A 22,014-nucleotide genomic window follows, 5' to 3' on the forward strand; every position below is an offset into this window, starting at 1 on the left:
AAGATGCCCAGTCGTGGCATGGTGGAGAGAAATAAACAAAATGGGTAGAGTCCATGCAGAAGAAATACCCAGTGATAAACTGAGTGATCAACACCCCATAACAGGGACTTGATCCAAAAGTAGAAACGTAGACCCAGACTAAAATGGAGTTACTTATGTCAGGGACAAAAGGGAGATGGTCAACACAGGCTTATACATGAAATAACCTTATCTTACAGGAATTTATAGCTCTTCTCAATTCCCCAGCCACCAAGCCTGTCCATCCCCAAGTCTGGACTTCCTTGTTCCCCTGACTCAGCTACTTTGATCCAAATACACTGTTTGTAGACATTTCTTGTTGTTCCAGTGATGCCCGTGAAATCCACTTGCCATTCCCTCTTCCACGGGACTAGACACCTGTGGGTGACCCTTCTCTGCTCCAGGGGACATATACTGCATCTTACAGCATCTTTGGTCAAGGGGGAAAAAAAAAACAGAAGGAAAACAACACCTAGATAACATGGTTGATCAGTGATACTTTCTGCAAAAGCTCTTGATCAAGAGGAGAAATGTGGCAGGATTTCAACCTAAAGTGGAACTGGAGGATATTAATTGGAAATTCCACCCAAGTGTCCTCAGAAAAGCAGAACTTAAGAACTAGGAGACCAATTTCCTGCCTGATTAACAGAAGACCAACACTTATCTCCCAACAAGTGAACATCCACCAAGAATTTCTGTCCATCCTCAAGCCAGTGAATTTACTGTTTAGACTCTGGCTGGACCCTCCTTGCCCACTTTTCATTCTTGCCCATAAATACAGCCCCCCCAACCCTCAATGGGCTCACCTGTAGCTTGCTATATCATGCATTTCCAGAATCTCAACTCCTCTGCTATTCCTGAATAAAAATCAGTTTCTGTCCATTTGAGCTTACTTCAGTTTACCTCTTACACAAATGAACAGCCATTATGGGAGTGTTCCAATTAGACCACAGCATTGATTTAAGTTATTCACTTGAAAGTAAGGGTTCCCCCAATCAAACAGAATGGGATACCTATTTTAATTGTCATGCAAATCCTCCAAAAGGCTTCAAGATTACAAAATAGCTTCACTAAAAGATTCACTGCACAAGACTAATACAAAGTTAAAGACACAGTGGTACTTAAAAGACAATAGGACTGACATGACTCTTACCATACTCCTCTACCCTCCTCCACCTGAGTGCTCAGTCTAGTTTCCAAGTTGCCTTTCCAGTCTACGGCCACACCGCCCTGTAGGCAACCAATCTCGTCTGAACTGCCTTTCCACTCTAAAGAGACTGTAAGACCTGAACAAAAGTCTGTCAAGTCTGTGGCCTTACAGATGCCCCCAAATGGGCCCCTCTCAAGGTTGATGGGACTCTAAGGGATTTTGCAGTAAACTGCTACCAGTTATTCCCTTAAAACAACTGGGGAAAACAAAAGTCAGTGGAAAAACTTGCCAAATTCTGGGAGATAGCAGGGTTGCACTCTCTAAACGCTACTCTCTCTGGAGCCTGCAGTGTGTGGAGTCTGCAGAGTGGGTCCTGCGAAAACTGGCAGAAGCTGGCAAAGGTTGAGAATTCTTCCCAGAGTTGGCACTCCCCGGTGTCTGTAGCGCCAGGTCTATCAGTCAACATGGTTTATGGCACACTGAAAAATTTACTGTGAGGGAGAACATACTTCTAAAAATTAAGAAATATAATAATTACAAGTTTGCCAGCCACAGAATGTTAGTGTAACAAACAGTTCACAATTACATCTTAGTTTTCACTAGGAATTAAGGATTCTAAGGGTTAGACTTCTAGTCCGAGCATTCTAGAAACTTTATGAAATTCCTAGAAATATGATATGTTCTGGTATTATCAATCATAATTCCAGTTAGTATTGGAAGATGTACATCACAGAAATAATCACATTCCCCTGTCAGTTTCATCACAGTGAACTCTGGCCCGATCTTTAGCAGTGGGCATCCCAGGCACTCCCGACCGCTGACACCACTGTCAGGTCATGAGGTGTCGAACTGTGGTGCGTATTTCACAATGAGCAAGGCTCACCTGACCTCTGGTCCTGTGCAAGAGCTGGAGACCGCACAATCAAGTGACTGGGGAAAACGTTGCTGACATCAGAGTAGACTGCTTCCCCCCACAATGTCAGATCAAGAACATTTCTTTCCATTCCTCCTTCCCTCTCTATTTTTCCCCTAATTCTTACACTAGGATTCTTTATGACTCCTTTGTCCACCTCTTTTGCTTTCCCTGGCCTGGGAAGATAATGCCATTGTTTCCATATCTCTCCGGCCATTGCAAAGGGTCGTCATCTAACCTCCAAGCAACTGCTGGTTTGCTATGATGGTGGTGATTCTCTAGTTCTGCTGGTCCCAAACTTCTCCCTGAGTTTCAATCCCTCTGATCCTTGGGGCACGCTCAGCCTCCTCTATTGTGTCAGAGTCCCTAGCCCAGGAGATCCATCTCCCTTTCTCTGGTTAACAACGCAGACTAGGGAAACTCTGCATCCATCCAGGCTCCGTGTCCAAAGACAGGGACGTGAGGCAAGGCTACCCGGATAAAACCACCTGTGCAATCTCCAGACCCTTAAAGTTCACTGGCCTGCACGGTTACCGTCTTTTAAGTCCTGTCCCACAGGCTGCTGTGACCAACACCACTTCTGCACCTGGACTGACACTTAGGGGACGTTGAGACTCAGCTGCATAAGATCGCTGAAGAAGCCAGTGAGCTCCAGAGCAGCAGCTGGGAGTAGAGCTAACGCTTTACATGGTGATCGCATTTCTCCGCTAGGCTGACAGTCTGATCAAAGAGTGGAAATGGTTCAAAACAAGACAATGGGCTCAAAATGGAACTGCCTGCTCCCAGACAGAGACTTAACTACAGTCTGGGCTCTCCCAGAAATGGCATCTGAAACCTGCAGGGGCAGCCCCAGTGCACGACCTGCCTGAGAGACCCCTGCCGGCCCCGAAGGGAAGTCGCTCTGCAGGGACCAAGCCTCTTGTTCACCCAGAGTGGCTTCCTTGTTCCAGCTGCCTCTGCCTGTAACAAGTTTACTCGGTCCGCTCCTCAGAGCTCCTTTGTCTCCGATAGACTGAATGCTGTCTGATTCACGAATCAGTGAATAAAGCCAATAAAATCTTTAAATTTACTCAGCTTTCATTTAACACCATTCCTTAAAGGCAAAGCCCCTGTTTTCCTAATCCTTCACCTGCCAACTCAGGGGACCTGTAGTTAAAACTGTTCCATGTCTCTCTCCTAATGTGTTCAGACTGAAGTCCAGCTCTCTCTCTCTCTACAGCAAAACGAGACTCTTTGCTGTTCCCCAGACACCCTGCTTGTTTCTGCACCTGTGTTTTGCCCTTGGAATGGCCTCTCAGCTGCCTCCTTTCTAAGCCAACCCCCCACCCGGCCTCTGAAGTCAGAATCAGGCAGCATCTACAAGAAGCCAGAAGTCCTTTCCCCTCAGATTCCTTTCAGCACTTTGTTCAAAGTCTCCAAGTACTTCATGCATAAGTGCTGCAAATTTCTTATTCCTCTTGTATACAAAATCCTGATAGGTTTACCAATTGGTGATTTGAACTTGAGCCCTTAGGACTCTGGTCTCTAGCATGGTTCCTAAAATATAGTGAGGGTTCAATTTGTTTGAAACTCTATTCACTTCTGAATACTATCCTTATCTTTTTAGTTAACCCTTGAAACACTACTTAATTTCAATGTCTCATCTTCCAGTCCAATTCTGCTGGTCCCCGAGGACAGGACCTGGACCCGGTGTTGCTGTTCTTATGCCCACCACAGCAGTACATTCGATGCACCCAGGGACCTTGTTAAAGTGCAGATTCAAATTTAGTAGGCCCAGAAGTGTAGCTTTCTAACCAGCTCCCAGATGATGATGCTCTTGTATCTTGCAGGGACCACATTTTGGAAAGCAGGACCCACCCTGCAGCATTTGGGAGAGTATACACCTGTCACTCAAGAATGCTGGAAGGAAATCATGGAGATTTTCCGATGCTCCTGGATCAACTCTGCCTGACTGTGGTGCTTTGGAACATAAACTGCACGATGCTTTTCTCTTCGTGGATGGGTTATTAAATGAGTAAAAGTATCTACCAAGTATTTGCACATATGTAGAACCTGGGGAGATCTAAAATACACTCTGGGGTCTTTTCTGGGAAGTAGCATAAGAATCTCTAACGTCTGATGTAAAAACATACACATAAACATATAGTTCCACATGTATCCAGAAATCAGACATAAAAACAATGGCTTCCACACCATGCAGATGTTTCCTTCTGGAAATTATGATATGGGCAAGGGCAACACATATGCAACACATCTGAGATCACAGACTTATAAGCAGTGAAGGGGGAAGAGCTGTAAGAACAAAACATTCCCTTACAATACCTCTACTCATCAGTACTTTGGTGAGTTGGAGACTCAGACCCGTCCATAATGGGCGAGTGTTCTGTTGCTTCTCTGAACAAAGGAAAGCAGAAGGAGGAAGAGAAGAGAGGTCACGTTAAAGAGAGGAACCGACACAGACATGATTTGTAGCTCATCGAAACACTGGAGAGACCAGTTGAATACACCCCCGAGTGTTAGTGACTAGTAAGTCATGCAGGACTTTCAACCCCGTGAGGGAGTCAAAAGACCTCTCTAGTTTGTTAGGAAGGCAGCTTTGGTGCTTTCTGCCCATTTCTCATTTTCTTGTCCCTTCACAGAGAATAGTTGTTAATGATCATTCAACTCAAACTGATAAAAGTTTTAGTACAAGGACCAAAATATCTTTTTGTTTCACATTTCTTGAGTCCTCACTAGCTCTGTGTGGTGAGACACAGGCAGTGTTAAGATCAGGTCAAGTGTGTAGGCATGCGAAGGGGACTCATACATTTCCAAGCTTGCTGTCAGGTAAATAAATCTGTTTGGATCCTGTGAGACTGGGCATGATCCAGAAAATCTGGAGGATTCAGAGAAAGAGCCGGGAATCTGAAGTCCCTTATTCAGATGAAATGGTTTACCACTGGAGGGGCCACAGATTACAGAAGATCAGTTGTTTTTTTTATGAATTGATCTTGGTGAGAGTCGGGCACTAGGCCTAGCAGCAGCTGCCAGACCACACAAGCTAGAGCTGGGGTGTGGATGGTGTGTAACGGGGTGTTTGCATGGTCTGCAGTAAGGACAGAAGGGAAGTTGCTGCCCCAAAACCAGACCCAGAAGTGGGAGTGGACATAAGAACACTGTCAAACTGGAGTGGGCATCAGAAGACTCTGGAGGGTTTGCTAAAACACCGACCGCCAGGCCCCACCCCCAGACTTTTTGACTCAGTAGGCCATGGATGAACCTGAAAACCTGCACTTCTAACAAGATCCCCCATGGTGCTCATGCTGCTGGTCTGGGGACCGCACTTGAAGAACCACCAGCCTGGTGGAAAGAGGGCTCTGGGGTCACAGAGTGCAGGGCTGACATTCCAGCTCCATCCGGCCCGTAACTTTGGGCAAGGCACTTACTTTCTGTTAGCCTTGTCTATAAAACTAAAAGATCAGCTACTTCCTGAGCGAGGTTGCAGTGAGGATTATGTGAGCTCATATACATTAGAAGAAGCTTCCAGCATTTGAGTACAAAGCAAGCACTTAATAAACATTAGCTCCACTATCTTCTGTCAAATATGAAGGCCCCATAAAGCCTGGTTTAAAATCACTACAGATATATTTGCAGGAACAAAAAATGTCTGCCAAGCACGAGAGTCAGAAATGCTATCAGTGGAACCAATTCTGGTCCTGTTGTTTTCTAATGATTCAACTCACAGAGCTTTCAGACTTTTTCAGACATCCCCACTGATGCTCCAGCAAATGAGAAACTCACTAGATCTGGAGGAAGGGACCCTTTAACTCCCAGCAGGCATTGGGAGTACGTAACCACTTAGAGGTGATGTCTTAGGAGCAACAGAAGAGGCGGGAACCGAGCAGAAAGCAGGCTCTGCGCACCCACAGACTCTGTAGCAGACCCGCACAGCCTAAGTGCCCTTGAGACCCTGGTGTCCGTGTACACTGCAAGCTATAAAAGGGGCTGTGTCTTGGTTTTGTTATCTTGCTGTGGGCCACGTAAAGGTCTCAAGGTACATGATCCCTTTTGTGTATCGATTAAGCGGTTGGCCAGGACAGAGACAGGACTTGAGCCTTTTTTCTTAATATGCATCCTGATACCAAACAGCGGCACCCTGAGGAGCAGGTCAGACACGGGACCGGGGCCGACACAGGGTGCTTACCCTGGTCTCTCTCCCCTCCCTCCTTCATGCCTGGCATCAGGAAGTTGTCCTGGTAGAACCAGAACCCAACTCACATGCCACCTGGAATTCTGACCAAGGTGGCGCAGTTGGACTGGCGGTACCACCTCCCCCACATTCCTGGGGCCACTGCCTACGTTACAAGACGGTAGAGAGAATTCTCCATCTAAAGGGACAGATGGAAAGAAGAGGAGTAGAAGGGGCAGTCCGTGAGGCTTCTTTGGAAAGGAAGGAAGAAGTTTCCAGAAATGAAGAACACTCATCATTCTTTTACAGATAAACCCTCTGTTACTAGGATCTCATACTCATTACACTCTTCCTGACTGACAAGGAAGGCTGAGGATCATTCTAGAACCTGGGAGAGGATGAAAGGTCTGACAGGACTCACCCAGTCTGCCAGGTTAGGATGTGGTGGGGACTGCTTGGGGGGGTTGCTCCAATTTCACTCGAAGGCGTTGAGCTTCTCTGGCTTTGAGGTAAGGCAGCTGTACGTAGGCGATGCAGAAAGACAGGGGTCAGACACCGGTCAGGTGAAGGGGCTTCTTTCCCGAGATGCTGGGTATGACCCTGTAGCAGGGCCACACAGTGGAAGCATGCACCTCCCCCACATTCACCCAGTCACATCTCCCCAACCACGCAGCAGCTGCACCCCTAGTTCAGCTAACCTGGGAGCCTAAGTCCCTGCTTTGCCACTGGGAAGTGGCCGCAAGGACTGCAGTAGCCTCCACGGGAGCACAGAACCTGCCGCCCCCACAGGCCCTGAGGGAGTCCTGGGCAGGGCTAATGCGGGAGTGCCTGTTTCCCTGGACACTAGGGCATTTGTAGGTGTGGCCCCAATGGCAAAACTGTGCCTTTGTCTCGAACAGAAAGGTTCTCAGCTTGCCCTCTGCCGTTTCAGACTTGCAGTCTACCCCTTTGGACTTTTCAAGGGGACTGGGGCTTTTAATAGCTCATCCAAATGTGACTACGGGGAATTTATTGACAAGGGCAGAATTTTTCTAGTTGGGAAAATTTAATAGGAAGTAAAACCTCCTTAAATGCATATCCTTTGCTTTCTTGGGAGTGGAATCTTTTTCATCAGGAAATCTCAGATAATACTTCTTAAAATTTTTAGTCTAAAGCATGTTCCAAAAGATTATAACTAAATCTCTTTAAATAAACCAAATCTACTACACAAGTGCTAAGATTTTAATGGAACCTGAACACCCCTGGCCCTCTCTCTGTCAGAGTGCTGCTGCTTCTAACAGGGTTGCAGAGGCCCGAGGTCCTAAAATGGCATGAATGGCATCCATTCATTCACCCTCATCACGCACTGGGAGGTCGACAGCAGGTCTCACTGGGCTATTGTACAGACGAAGGAGGACTGTGGAGATGGTTGTAGGACCATGAGGAGAGACCATGGTTCTCTCCTGATTGAACAAATCTTTCCATGATCATCTCTGGAACTTGTCATCTGATGGAGGCACCATGTAAAGGAGCCAACGGGATATGGGGATGGAATGCATTAGCCCTGCACACAGGGCAGCCGGCCGGTCCTCCTTTGCCCTGCTCTCTCCGGGCCCCCAGAATCTCAGGTCCCCAAACATGACCCCCATTTTCTGTCTTTACAATCACCCCTTTCCCCCCACCGTCACCCTCTTTCCAGGCAGAAGTCAAATCCTGACTTGCAGGTCCTTCCATCTGCTGCTGATTCTCATTTTATTCTACTTTTTAAATCATTTTTGTGTCAAAATCGTTCCCGTTTCTTTTCCCACTTTCAGCAAGAAGCAGTCCCCCTCTCCTAATGAGCCCTGAGCCTGTGAATGAGTGAGTCTCTGCAGGTGCCCAGAGCCCTGCCAGCCCCTGGGGTCTGCTGAACAAGCGTTGTTACCACCATGGTCGTCTCGGAGAGGAGTGGGAAGAGAGAGTGACTTCTTAGGACAGAGCATGGTTCCTGCCCTTGGCTCTAAGCATTACCTAATTCTGCACTGCTCAGTGCTCTGAGAACAAGAATGAGGTGAACCCTGCATTTGGTTGTGAAAATCTGAAAGCGCTTTCCAGAAACGGACTGTGGTTCTGTCATAACACCAGAGTAAGGGGATCGCGAGGAAGCAGTTATCCCCATGGTCACAGCGAAGTCCAGGGCCGCGCTCCGCACTCCAGTCCGTGGCCCGCCCCACCTGGGGACACACCAGCCAGATCGAGAAGCCAAGGCCCAGAGCAAGCCTTCCTCCGCAAGGTACCACCCAGGTCTCTACCTTACTAATGGCTCACTCTCCACCAAGGTGAAGGTGTGTTTTGCTGGATAAAGCCAGAGACACCATTTCAACTAACTTGGATTTCTGCCCTTACCTAGAGAAGTGGCTTCAGGATAGTTCGCACCCCACTGAGAAAGCTGAAAGGGGAGCAAGTTGGCCCAACCCACTGGTGCTGACCCACCCTCTCCGAGGTCTTTGTCACTCTTAGCAAAACCAGGCTCAGAATGAGAGGAGGTAAAAGGGGGAGAGCTGAAAAACCTCCAGTCTCACACATCCCGCAGACAGCTAGGTTTTAGAACCAACTACTTGATTCCTCCTCACTGCAGCCTCTGAGAAAATCTCCAAGCCCTTGAGACGAGTTAGTAATCCACACCTAGGCTGAGCACGTGAGTGTGCAAAGCCATGCCCACTCCATCCCACTCACCTGATGTGGCCTTGCACATCTGGGGCATCCGGGTGACTCTGCTGTGGGCCAGGAAGGTGCTCTGGGAGGAGGTGCTGTACTGGGAGCCACTGTCGGAGGAGGTGGAGCTGGTGTGCGACAGGCGGCTGTGCTCCTTGTGGGAGGCAGTGGAACGCTGGTACCACTGGCGCAGCTCATCTGATACAGCTGTGCGCCCTGTGCCCTTGTCATGGATGCCCTCGCGGCCCATCGACGGAGTCCCCAGAATCTGTGAGCGTGATGGAGTCAGACGTCCCGCGTCGCCCTCTTCGCTGGCTCTCCAGCTCTCCCGGAAGAGGCCACCCGCTGTGTAGGAGTTGGAGGTCTTGAACTGCGCTTTGACGCTGTAGTGACCCTCCTGATCGCTCTCCAGGCTGCGCACGACCACGGGTGTGGCGCCCCCCTCAATGTACAGCGGGTACTCCTTGATCCGGTACTGCGAGCTGGGCTGGCTCTGGCTGTGCAGGTAGACCCCAGGTGCGCCCCCGCCGCCACCCCTCGCCGCTAGGTTGGGCATGCTGCCCGAGTTCGCTGCGCCCAGCGCGCCCGCTGCCCGCTGTCTCTGTCGCTGCCGTGCGCGCGCCTTGGATGGTGAGTCCTCCGCCAATGTGGAGTAGTTGGCGTTCATCTGCGCTGGGTAGTAGTGCTCCGAGCTCGAGTGACTGGTGCAAGATGAGCAGTCGTCCATGGGGTCCGAGCCATTGCTGCTACGAGTCCGTGGGGTGTAGAAGTCAGGGCTCCCTGTGTCGTTTTCCGAGCCCAGGAGCTTGCCCTGGGACTCCAGGCTGGAGCTCCGCTGCCGAAAGTGCAGGGCAAGGCTGTGCAGGCGCGTTGGGCTGAGGTCCACGGACCTGCAGGGAGAGGCTGGTGGGTCTGGGGGGCCAGGGGAGGGGTTGCGGACTCTGCAATCAGAGGATTCAGAAAAGAGTCTCCAGCAAATGCTCAGCTGGGAAACAGACAAAAGCTGTGCTGCTCTGGGAATCCGGGGGCTTTGCATTGTTCCCAGGTGAAGAGGACAAGGGAGAGCAAGGCTGATCCCTGGAGTCAAGGCGAGCCTCGGCTGTGATTTTCGGTTCCCAGTGGGAGGTGGGACTGAAGACAGCGCCCACATAAGGGTTTCCCCTGAAAAAAGTGTGCCAATAGCCAGGGCTTTTTATTTTTTTAATTTTTTTTAACGTGGAAAGGGATTCTATAGATACAAAGAGAACCAAGGAACCGAGAAAATGACTACTCTAGCATGATGGAATACCTAGTATGCAGATGAAATGCCCACTTCTGTAGGTCAAAATGGGTCCATATGGTTCAGCCAAATACTATTTACAAGCCCACATAAACAGATTTCCACTCCCACAAAGACTTTACAAGGGAAGGCTGATGGAACATGGAAAATGCCCAATGCAAAAACTTACCATGCTGCCCCTTTGTTTATAATCAGTTCTGTTTCTCTGAACCCACACTGTGAATAGCCATCAGCAATGCAGACAGTGCCAGGGCCACATGTGAACTTCAGGGTGGCTCTGCTGGCCAAGTCCACAAACACGAGTTCCAGCTCTGACTGTCACCCAGGGGAGAGTCTGAAGTACCCACCATGTGGCCCTCTGGTCCACCCTGCTACATTAGTCTGTCCCAGCCATACTGGCCGCCTGGAAACACACCCAGTTCAGGCCAGTGTCCAGGGCTATGACTTTGCTGTTCCCCAGGATGTCCTCACAGCCTGCTCCCCACCTATTCAGATCTCTGCTCCAAGTTCACCTCATGCTTCTCCAAAGCTTCTATTTAAAAAATGATCTCTCCTTTCATTCTGTAGCCCCTTGCCCTGTTTGTCATTTTTCTTCTTTGTGCTTATCACTGCTTGACATGTATTTACTGTGACTCCCAACTAAAATGTAAGTCTGATGAGAACAGGGGCATGGTCTGTTTTTTCACAGCCTCATCCCCTAGGATAATGCCTGCTACACAGAGGCACTTTACACATACGCGTTGCATGAATGAACGGCAGTGTGATAGAATGAATGAGGCAATCTTGCCTGGAGCGCTCCATCTTATTTACCACGGTTCACTATGCTCAGAAGATCACACCATCTGTCCTTTGAGGTGTGGTCCCTAAGGACTCAGTTTTTGATAAAATGGAAGGGTGGCTTTGGTTTTGCCTCTTCATTTTTAGAAAATGAAGGTGTGGTGCACTGGAGCCTCACTTTCACCTTTCATTTTGTTCTTTTATGAATTTATACATTGAGACATGAAAAATCCCGGATAAATCAGGCCCCAGTAGAAAGCCACACAAGGGCTGTCCAGTAAAGACCACCCCATCGGAGCAAGGTCCCACACGCTTCCCTGCTAATTGGTCTGGCCTCGCTGCCTTCATGTCACTCAGGACCCTGCCACGCTCACTGTCTGATGCCCGGTGCCCACGGGCATGCTGCCAGCGTTCAGTTTTAAATTCTGCTTTGTTTTAAGAACAAACTACCTCACTAGTTCTAGTTCACCCATTACTTGAGCCATTTGGGGCCAGAGATGCCAGGTAGGGCAAGGGTGTGGCCTATAGGAGGGAGTGGCCTGAAGGCTGGATGGACTTACCTCGTGGAATGAACGTAGTGGGGACTCCGGACACGCAGGTCTGGTGTGGAGGGCATGCTGGACTGCGAGTTCCAGTGAGGGAGGCTGCGGATGGGGCTGTTCTGGAGGGAGCTGCTTCCCCCTCCTGCTTCAGCACAGCTCCCTGTGCTGGGGAAACGCTTGTGGCTGCTGCAAACCAGAGGAGGCCGTGCTGATGGTCACCACCAGACAGTGCCACCTGTGCCCAGGGAGCTGACTAGCCTCCAGGCATCAATCTGGGTGTGGGGTAAGCTCGCTCAGGACTCCCAGCTCCCCCCGCCACCTCAGATCCCTACTCTGCTTTTCAGCCTTTCCTCCAGAAGTGGGAAGAGGACGCTGTCCCTGAACCCTGGGCAACGTGAGACTAAGACCCTTGTCAGCCTTGGCTGGAACAGGAGCACGACTACTCTGTGAAGCCAAAGTCCTGAACCACAGTTTCTGTTTCCCAGAGACAAATATTTACCTGTCAGAGCACCCACTAGGAGTTTAAACGATGTGATTAAAGGAAATGAGAAAACCAGAGAAGCTAACCAAAACCCCCTCTCCAAGCTCAGCCGAGTAATGAGCTGATAATGCATGGATAAGATTACAGTTGTTTGGCTCCAGAATTCTGTTGGCTGACAGCTTAAGGTTCCGAACCATTGGGGATTCCTACGAAGTCGGCTCTCACTTGCCATTTTGGAACAGTGCTGTCCAGGACTTCCTAATTAATTGCAGTAGAATTTAACAATACATTAAAGCCATCTGCCAACACATTGATTGTGAGCCAAGAACCCCAGTTTCCCTTTGAATGACAAGTCCGCACCTGGACAGGGTCAGCAGCCCTGGGGAAAGGCGCATGAGGCTGCCCTGGGTTCCTTCCAGTGGGAGGGAGCTGTTCGGGACAGCACTTGGATGCCTATAGTGCCTCATCTGGCCTTCCCGACCCCACTCACCTGGAATGGCCGTGGGAGGAGCGTTTCTTGACCTTCTCATAAGGCTCATCTAACGAGGACTCACTCCACATTTTGGGCTTTATGGGTGACTTGTCATAGTCGTTGCGGTGATAGTGCATCTGTCTGAGTCCCTCCAGGGACTGGGGAGGAGGGGGCCTGTTATGCGATGGTGGCCGAGGAGGGAGTCCCTTGTGAGGAGACTGTAAGGGGGACAGTGTGCTGATGACCTGAGAGTCTTCTGCACAAAGATGGAAAGAGAGGAACTGAGCAAGGGTCATCCTTCTGACCGACCCCAGGCAGGCCCCACCACCTCTGCCCCAACATCACCACCTGTGAGGCATCAAAGACGCTTTCCCAGTTTTCAAGACAAGTCAGTCCAGAACAAACCAAACCTGAACTCTGAGCAACATTAAATGGAGACAGGAGGTTCAAACCTGATAAGCTACAAATGGAGGAAGCCTGATTTTCATTAAATACCATAGATGAATGATTGCTTTATACCAAACAGCAAAATGCCATTATTGTAAGTATTCTTTTAATAGACAGGAAGTGTCTAACTTGCATTGGGGGGGGTACTTTCAGCTCCATGAGGGTTTTCTCTAGTCTGTTAACTGCAATATCCTTAGTGTCTACAATGATTACTGACACATAGTAGGTGCTCAATAAATATTATAAAAAATGAATAAAAGCATATCTTTTTAGTGTAATTATCTACTGGTGGCTCTAGGTACCTACTCTGCTTTTTTCCGAACTCTCTCTGTACATTGTTTTGAACGTGTTCCTCTACAACAGTTTCATTTCAGAACTGTCTTGGATTCTTTGGGAAGGACACAGGCTCCGGCTAGCTCAGAGGAGGGGCATGCCCTCCCTTCAGTGGAGCAGCGCTCTCACACATCAGTGGGCTCTCGGACTTCAGGAGGAAGCGAATTCAGTCAGTCAAGGAAGGAGCTGTGCTCCAGGAGGGATTTTAGCAGTAGCCTGGCAGAGAGGAGGAGGAAAGAAGAGGCCAGGAGCACGTCCAGCTGGCAGAGCAGCTGGTAAGGAGGAGCAGAGGGAGCGAGAGAGGAGCTCTGATCAAGTGCAAGTCAACACCTACTGGGAGCACTGAGATAAGTAAGGTTCCCCCCACCCCCCGACAGGAGGCCTTCAATGCTAGCTCAGGCCTCAGGATCAGGTCTGAAAGCCACAGGAGTGTGAGGCATGGATGTGTCAGGCTGAAATTCCTGTTTAGTCGTCTGGCAGGGTTCACACATGGGCAGGGCCTGCAGGGAGGGGTTAAGGAAGAGATCCAGTGCTGAGAGTCCAGGGCAGGGCAGCAATAAGCAGAGAGTGGCAGGGAAAATTCAGTGTCCTTGTGAATGCAGAGGTGGGAGTTTGAGGGGAACGACACCCAGAAGGAAACCTCAAACCCCAATAACCATTCCCGTGATCCTCAGTCCATTTCCGACTAATGTTCTTTTCACAGCCTACTCCTCCTCAGTCCCCCAAGACCTGGGCACGTGCTGTGCTTCCATTGCTCCTGCACCTCTCAAATCAGTAGAGGAAAGAGCCTCTGGAGGGAGCGAGCCTGCAAGGGGCGTGGGGTGCCGGTGAGGCAGCACTGCCCCCAGGCATTCTGGGGGGACAGGATATGCGGAGGAAACTAATGATACATGAATCATCAGAATTAGTCAACGGTGATACATACGTAACTCCTGCAACACCTCCATTATAAAAGATCTCATGAAATTGTTCTCATTCCCTCCCCTGGAGAGACTGGACTCCACGGAGGCCAAAACCAGAGCTGGATCTCTGATACTCCAACCTCCCTGCTCCACTGAAGCCCCGCTTCCTCCCACCCACATAACGAAGCTGACAATAAAAATATTACGGTCAGATTGCTAATAGCAGAGCCCAGACAGCTGGGTAGATAACCCACCATCCTTTCCCCACATCAGTAGCAATTATTATTATTATTGCAATTATCCTTATTCCTCCCACTAGGTTGGACCTTTTCATGTTTTCTGTCTCAATAGGCACTTACCGCTGCCCACCTGAGGTTTCCCTATGGGGCAAAAAAAGTTAACTGCCACTTAACATATTTCCATTTCATTAACGTCTGGCCTCTCAAGTTTGGGGTTAAATCCATAGGAACGGGCTCAGAGACAGGTCTGTGTTTGGAAGGCACCCCCCACGTGCGGTGGTGAGCTGGGGGCCGGGCGAGGGCCCTCCTGTTCTGCCCGCTCCCTGCAGGGTCTCCTAGCAGGCTTCAGTCTTTGGTTTGTGATCCAAACCAGTGTCTGCTTCTTTCCTTCAGAAATTATGAACATTCAAAAGAAAACTCTGTACGGTGCTCAGATTTCTTTGATTAGTTAAAAATGTGGTTCTGGCAGCTAATAAGGTAAAGTACCACTCACTGAATGTCACCTTCAATGTGACCCCTGAGCCACAGGAAATGCTAAAATTCCAACAGACGTGGTTTACGTGGCGCCCACCCACTCCCACCCTCCCAAGTTGAGGACTCTCAGGAAGCGAGAGAATCGCAGGGAAGCCTGCTGCCATGTTGGCCCGGCTCTGGCCTTCACACGGGCCTGTCCCAGACCACACACAGCTTGATCCCCGTTTGACCTGTGCCCCTCATTCTCAAGCAGGAAACGGACAACCTACCATCTTCTAGAACGAGGGCATCTGAGAGAGAACTGTCTTCACTGGCAATATTTCCATCTGAGAAGACAAAAAGTAAAGGTCTGAGAGCTTATCACATCACTTCGACTAAAAATCATGTATTTAGCACTGTCCCATGTCCTTCTCTTTCCAATCGAAAGAACCCATGACATACAATCAAAATGCTATCAGGCATTTCTTTTGATAGCCCCTGTGGTGGGTTACCAGCTCATTCCCCAGCCCTGACACTGCAGTGTGCTCCTGTTTGTGTTCTTCTTTGAGCTCTTTGTGCTCTTGTTTGATAGGGCACCGCAGTACAGTGTAGCTTAACATCCATAATACAGGCCGCCCCACCTGGCTGGGCCACCCCGGCCCAGCCCAGTGCCCGCACGTTCTGACTGAACCGAAGGAGATGAACTGCGGTGCACCGTACAGACGGGGGGGAACTAGGTGAGGAACTCGGCCTCGCTCACAGGGCAATAAATGGCTCCTAAATGAACTTGAGTCATTAGTAGAGAAAACAAGCTGCTAAACACAGCTTCTGTCTCTCCAAAGCTTCGTTTCACAGACACCCTTCAATTAACTGTGAAAACATGCCAAAGAGGGGGACAGCAAGATGATCCTCCCCCTTGAACAGCTGGGGAAACCGAGGCACATCTAGGGAGCTGGTTTGCCTGGGATTGTTCCGCTCTCTTGGCAACATCAGCAAAAAGTCCCAGGTCTTCACATACCAACTCCAGTGTTCTACGTCTTGAAATAAAAACCACGCTAAGGAACTAAAAGGAATCTTAATTACTTTCTCTAATCCAAGTGGGCCCGTGTGATGAAAACATTATTTGAAAGAGGGAGCAAAATAGAGAGGCTATATTCTTGAGGGGTTAAAAAACGATGACTGCAGGCCCGGCTGGGTCCCGTCACGAGTTCGTACAACATGGAAACATGGAAACAGACGGTCAGCAGCCCTAACAGAGCGGCATTCCTGGGACAGATGCCCGGAAACCCGGGCTCTCTGGCTGCCCAGTGAGAGGCCCATCCCTGCAGCACCCCCAGACTGGGCTCTGAGGGCCAGCCTGGCTGTTCCCCTGGAGCCAGGACTGGCACATGCCCGCAGGGGGACAGAGGGGAAGAAGGGCTGTGGCCTGCAGCTCTGCGAGGAAGCGGGGGAGTGACAAAGTGCCGGTCACGGACAAGAGGGTGAGACGGGGAATGACAGTTGTTCCTCACTGACTAAAGCAAAAGGATATTTTACGGCCTCTCCTTTTATAAACCCAGGGATTCACTTCATCTGTGTTGCACAATGGACTGCGAACACCTAGGAGACACAGCCTTGGCTTTGGCACCTTGGAAGCCAGTATGTTGTTGTTTCCCCAGCACGCCCACATTTTTAGGTTGCAGATTTTATATATATATAATTTGGTAAAATACACATAAAATTTACCATTTTAACTATTTCTTCTGTGCAGTTCCGTGGCGTTAAGCACACTCACACTGCTGTGTGACCGTGACCACCGTCCATCTGAGAACTCTTCCATCTTCCCTGACGGAAACTCTGACCCCATTCAATGCTAAGCCCCCGCCCTGACCTGGGCCCTTTCTACTCTGTTTTCCTGGAGCAAAAGTGTTTGAAACATGCAAAAATAATAAAAGAATACTTAATATACATATTTCAAAGAATTTTCTTATTTAGGACAAAAGGATTTTAACACTTGGGGTACCTGATGGTTGTTGGTGAATTTTGGGGGTCCTTCTTGGGTTTGCCGGATATAATCTCCCAACCCCTGCTGGCCCTGGTTCAGGGCTCTAGGCAGTCAGGCTGGGCAGCCCAGGCCTCCCCAGCTCCAGCTTTGGAAGCGGAGCCCCTGACACAGAGCAGCACAGAGGGCTGGCCAGCCTGCAGTGTAGCCAAGCTCCCTGTATGTCCTCTCAGACCGGGGAAGGCCGATCAGGTGTCTGAAGTGTCAGAGGCTGGGCTGCTCAGACTCAGCTGAACTGGCCCAGTTACCTGGGCTTAGCTCGTGGGAAGGCTGGGAGGAACGCCCAGCTCATGGCTGCAGGCTGTCGCAGGGAGACAATAAATCGCGATAATGATAGTTTGATTGGCATAACCCTGTCATCTGTGAATTTGAGTGCACTTTATTACTCTCATCTCACCTCAGGGCTTACTGTCTTCATTTTATGGATGGAAAAATGAAGTCCCAGGGTCCTTAAGCAGCTTTACTTAGGACACTGGGAGCTGGGCTCTGAGCCACTCACAGGACTGGTGCCCATTCCCAGGGGCAGGGGGTGCAGCCCACTTGGGGGTGGGGTCAGCACTGACCGTCGATGATGAGCGAGGCCCTCTGGGTGGGTTTCTTCCCAGACTTGATGCGGTTCTCGTTGATTGCATTCTCAATCTCCTGCAGCTTCTTCAGTGCATTCAGATAAGAGGTTTTCCTTTGTTTCTTCAGTTTTTTACTGACATTGGGGTCGCTGGCAAGGCGGCGGGCAGCCTCCGTAATCTGGGATTGAATGGCAAACTCTCGTTCCAGGCGTTCCAGCTCAGCTTCCTGTGGGAGGGAGAGCCAGGGTTCACACTGAGGGGAGGCAGGGCTGGGGCACCCCTGTCATTTCTGCCCCTGCCGGTCCCAAAGCGAGCCAGCCTTCCTTACTCTTGGGAGACATGGGTACTAAGAACCCAGCAGTCCCAGTGCCGAACCCCCGCCCTGCCTGAACCCGCAGTGGCCCTGATCCTTCTGTCTCTGGCAGCCAGTGCCCTTGGCACAGGCACTTTGAGACTCTTGGAGACCACGACGGTCTGCACACGGGCACCAGCACTGAGAAGCAGAGTTGCCCGTTCTGAGGGTCTTGGAATTGTTAGCTTCATTTCCACCATCTCCAGCAAGGTTCACAAAGAGCAAGCCTTTGCAGAAATTCGGACCCATTTGGCTGGTATTTCCTTTCCATTCTGGGCACAGGATGCAGCACTGTTTTCAGAGCAGCTCTCTGCCCTGCTCTCCTGTGGGTCTGCTACCAGAGAGCACAGATGTGCCCTTCTCTGCCACCCTCCCACACTCCCGTCTCCTGTGTTTTGAGCCCTTCACGTTGGGTTATCTCCACTCGCCCATGTCTCTTTGGGAGCCCTTTCTGCAAGCTCCAGTGTCCCTCTCACACTGGCTACTCGTAACAGCTCTGCCCGGGCTGGGAGGCATGGATGGCAGGTGGTGGTGGGACCAGTGTCGTCCACTCCTAGGACTGAGTCTGGGCATGCTACTTCCTCTCCTTGTATACCTCCCTTCTACCTCTACTCCCTATTCTGGCCAGGAGGAGGAGATGGATGGATTTTCCCTCAGACAGGGCTTTGATCCTGGGAGAAATAAAGCTGTGTCAGAAAATGACCTGTGGACCCAGAGGACAAAACCCAGGACAGTGCGTTTGCTGCTGCCTCTCTGCCACTCATCAGCAGCTTCTTCAAAGCTGACTGACCCACAAGCCTGGGAGACCACACCTGCATCCTGTCCGAGGTGACCCACAGGCATGCCAACATCGGACAGAAACTCATCTAGCTACCTAGGAGCACAATGCCAGGTTTGCCAGGATCAACAAATCTTCCTAGTTAGTGGCTGAACAAAACACTCCAGCCTCAGGGCACCACACAACTGGCCTGAGGCCTCCATCCAGCACAAAACTGTTAGTTTGATTTCATTCTGAGCAATTCGAGCCTGAAGGGAGCACAGACCAGGAGTGAGAAAGAAAGGTGAAGGTTAAAGAGAATGACCTAGACAATAAAGAACTTTCAGATCCTTCCTAAGCCAGTGCACCCATTCCCTGGGAGGGAGAAGATTCTCGGGATAGACTCCAGCCTGGGACCCGGCATGAGTGTGCCTCCACCTGGCAGCTGTGCTGCCCGCCAGCCCTGGTTCCAGTCCCTGCCCCAAAGTTTTGTGGACACCAAGGACAAACTCTCGCTACTTAAACTGAGACAAGCAAATGCTGGCAGCCCTGTCTCACAGATGGCCGCCTGCTGTGTGAATGGGCAGCCAAGTGCATTTGCAGGAGAAACAGGGAGCTCTTCCCTCCCAAAGCAGCTGCAGTGGGCCAGCGAATCGTGCGGCCCTTCCTTTGAGTAATTTTGGAACAACACATGCAAGGAAAGGTGAGGGAGACGGGGATGCAGATGGGATGCGCAGGGAACTAAAGGCACCTTTGCTGACAAATGTGAAAGAGCAGCTGGTGAGAAGGTGTCAGGGGAGGGGACTGTAGGAAGGACAATGGGGTGGGGATGGAGGAACACCCACTAAGGTGGGCTCTCCTCATGAAAGCTAAGTGAGTGCCTGGTGTCTGCTGGGCACAGGGGAGAGGAAGTTCCTTGGGCAGACTGACAACAGATTTGAGAAATACTTGACCAGATGGTCTTCAAAATCCCTCCCTCCCTCACCCCAGTTGTGACCCTGATATAATCCTGCCCCTGCCCACAGCACAGCACCTGTCCTATAATATCCCCTCTCCACTCCAAGCCACTCCTGTTACAGATCATCAAGCAGTTGTGAAGACCCAAGTTAAATTTCCTCCAGCTACTAGCTCATTTAACCCTAGCGATGGCCCAAAGAAATAAGGACTCTGAACTTCATTTGATAGAACAGGAAACTGCCTGGTCGAGCTTAGATTTGGGTGAAGCATCCCGGTGCAGCCACCAGCATCGCCAGGACCTCCTAGTACAGATCTCAGGGCACTGGGCCACCCCTTCCACTGGCTCCAGGGCACCTGTGTGCTTGGGAATTCCCCTTTGCGCCAGCCCACAGGGGGCTGGCTCTCAGTGACAAAGGGCTGGCATGCCATTAAAAAGACACGCCATGGGTGTTATTAGAAGGTTCTTCCAAGATTAACTGAACAGCTTGCTACAGGCCTATTGTGTCAGACAAACAACTTACCCTGAAATCAATGCTAATCCTGCCATGGGAGCCACACACTGACCAGCCTGCCATGGTAACAAGAGGCAAAAGGAAAGCTACTGAGGAGGACAGGGGAAAGGGCACTTGGCACTGTGTAGGAGGCAGAAACTTGGAGGAGACCTGGAAGCCCTGGCAAGTGAGGACAGCGGGAGAGAATCCAGCACCAGGAAGAAGGACCCACCTCTCCCTTGGGCAGGATTTTCTGTTCATCCAGCTTGAAGGCCGTCCCGATTCTTCTTCGAACAATGGGTGGCTCCTCCCCTGGATCTAGGGGATATTCATCGGGCAGTTTGCCCGTCAGCTCCTGCAAACGTGCAATACCAAGAGAAGGTGACAGGAATCAGAGGGAACATGTGTGTCTAAGACACACGCACACACTTTAATGCATGGATTCAAAATAGCACCCCTTAAGCAAATGCCTAAAAAGACTTTCTGAAATGTGATTTCATTTCTCTAAAAATGGGTTTCAGCAGTCCTTTCTTTACAGAACAGAGGCACTTTGAAAAGCGTTTCTCACAGTCAATGTCTGCAGGTAAACAAAAGTGCGTTGGCTTTCCTTGTGAAACTTGCGTTTCACCCAAGTTAGTCCTGCCCCCACCCCCAGCCCCCGTCTCTGGTAGGCCAGCTGTGTGCCCACAGGGCCACGCAGCTGGAAGGAGCAGAGCCAACACGGGCCTCCGGTCTTTCTAGCTCCCGTGCTCTCTCTGCTGCATCAAACACTCCCTCACCAACATCTCAGGTTAAAATGCCTTTCAAATGAGCTTTCTTAGGAAGACTGGTATCTACATGGCAGATCCCAGAAAGAATGCATATGAACAATTTGAAATGGAACATGATAATAATTATTCCACTCAGGCCAGGCACTCAGGGAATGGGCTGGCTTAAAAGACATTGAATGTACACAAGTAAGAATTTCAGTACAAACTGAAAATAAACCCATAATATTGACGAGTCTATTAAAACAAACCTGTTGTAGGTACACTTTGGGCTCTGACAATCTAACTGTTGTCAGTGTAATGACAGTGAACTCAGCTGACACGCCACGATGACAACGATCCCACAGACACTGAGGGCCATGGGATGAGCCCTGATTAGAGCTGGGCTCCATATCAGGGGCTATGTCTGGCTGAATAAAGATCAAATCTGAGTCAGCAGCTCATCCACATGGTGACGCAAGGCATCAGCTGCAAGGAGTCACTTCCAGCGACCAGAAAACCCTGGGAGAGCCACTGTGTGCCACCAAGCACATAGGTGGCAGGTCCAGGCAAAGCCCAGCCCTGGTTTCTAGTCCCAAACAAACACCTGTGCTGCACTGACTCAAGAAGAGCTCACAGCTCATCATCCACACAGAAAGCTGTTGGGTCTCAGGGCCCAGTGCGAGGGCAGGTCCTTGGGAAGCCTGAACCATCAGATCCCAGGGGCTGGCCCACTGTCTAAGAGGAGGCATGATCTGGCCTCTGCCCTTTACCACTCTGTGTGTGTGTGTGCATGTGCTGGGTGTGTGTGCGCTGGGTGTGTGTACATGCACTGGGTGTGTGTACATGCACTGGGTGTGTGTATATGCACTGGGTGTGTGCAGGCACATGCACGCACACACTGGGGTGATGGGTATGTGTGTGAGTGCCTCTGGTGCGCACAAGAATGCCCACTCCCTGTTCTCCTGGGCCCCTTCCCTTCCATGCTCAGCCACCTGGGGACGAGCCCTTGGATTTTCCCCTCACTACAAGCGCTTTGGAGAACAAGGGCCGACTGTCTGAGTCTGGAATGCTCTGCCATCTTCCCCCATTTCTTCCTTCTTATAATGTGGTTCAAATGTTGCCAAAGTCATCATGGGCTTATTCTGTGACATTTTTGTCTGTTTCCCTAACAGTCAATAAATAACATACACACTGAGGATTTTATATTGTTAGAACTTTCTTCTTTTATCCTGAAACTTATAAAGAGTAGGAGAA

General features: G+C 50.2%; 1 protein-coding gene across 4 annotated transcripts in view; it reads right to left on the reverse strand.

The window, feature by feature from the left end:
* FRMD4A (FERM domain containing 4A) overlaps positions 1-22,014 on the reverse strand; it is a 582,202-nt gene that overhangs the window by 9,393 nt on the left and 550,795 nt on the right. For 3 of the 4 annotated variants that reach the window (XM_045857669.1, XM_045857668.1, XM_045857671.1), the window contains exons 16-22: positions 20,244-20,366; positions 17,452-17,680; positions 15,138-15,194; positions 12,492-12,729; positions 11,539-11,706; positions 8,944-9,863; positions 6,671-6,767 (exon numbers count right to left, since the gene is read on the reverse strand). In XM_045857669.1, coding sequence (XP_045713625.1) covers positions 6,671-6,767; positions 8,944-9,863; positions 11,539-11,706; positions 12,492-12,729; positions 15,138-15,194; positions 17,452-17,680; positions 20,244-20,366 — 1,832 coding nt within the window. The remainder of the gene's footprint in view (positions 1-6,670; positions 6,768-8,943; positions 9,864-11,538; positions 11,707-12,491; positions 12,730-15,137; positions 15,195-17,451; positions 17,681-20,243; positions 20,367-22,014) is intronic. The other variant, XM_045857670.1, reaches the window with a different exon arrangement.

The sequence above is a fragment of the Phyllostomus hastatus genome, unplaced genomic scaffold (genome assembly GCF_019186645.2).
Source record: "Phyllostomus hastatus isolate PE091 unplaced genomic scaffold, TTU_PhHast_1.1 phas_scaffold_1674, whole genome shotgun sequence".
Lineage (NCBI taxonomy): Eukaryota > Metazoa > Chordata > Mammalia > Chiroptera > Phyllostomidae > Phyllostomus > Phyllostomus hastatus.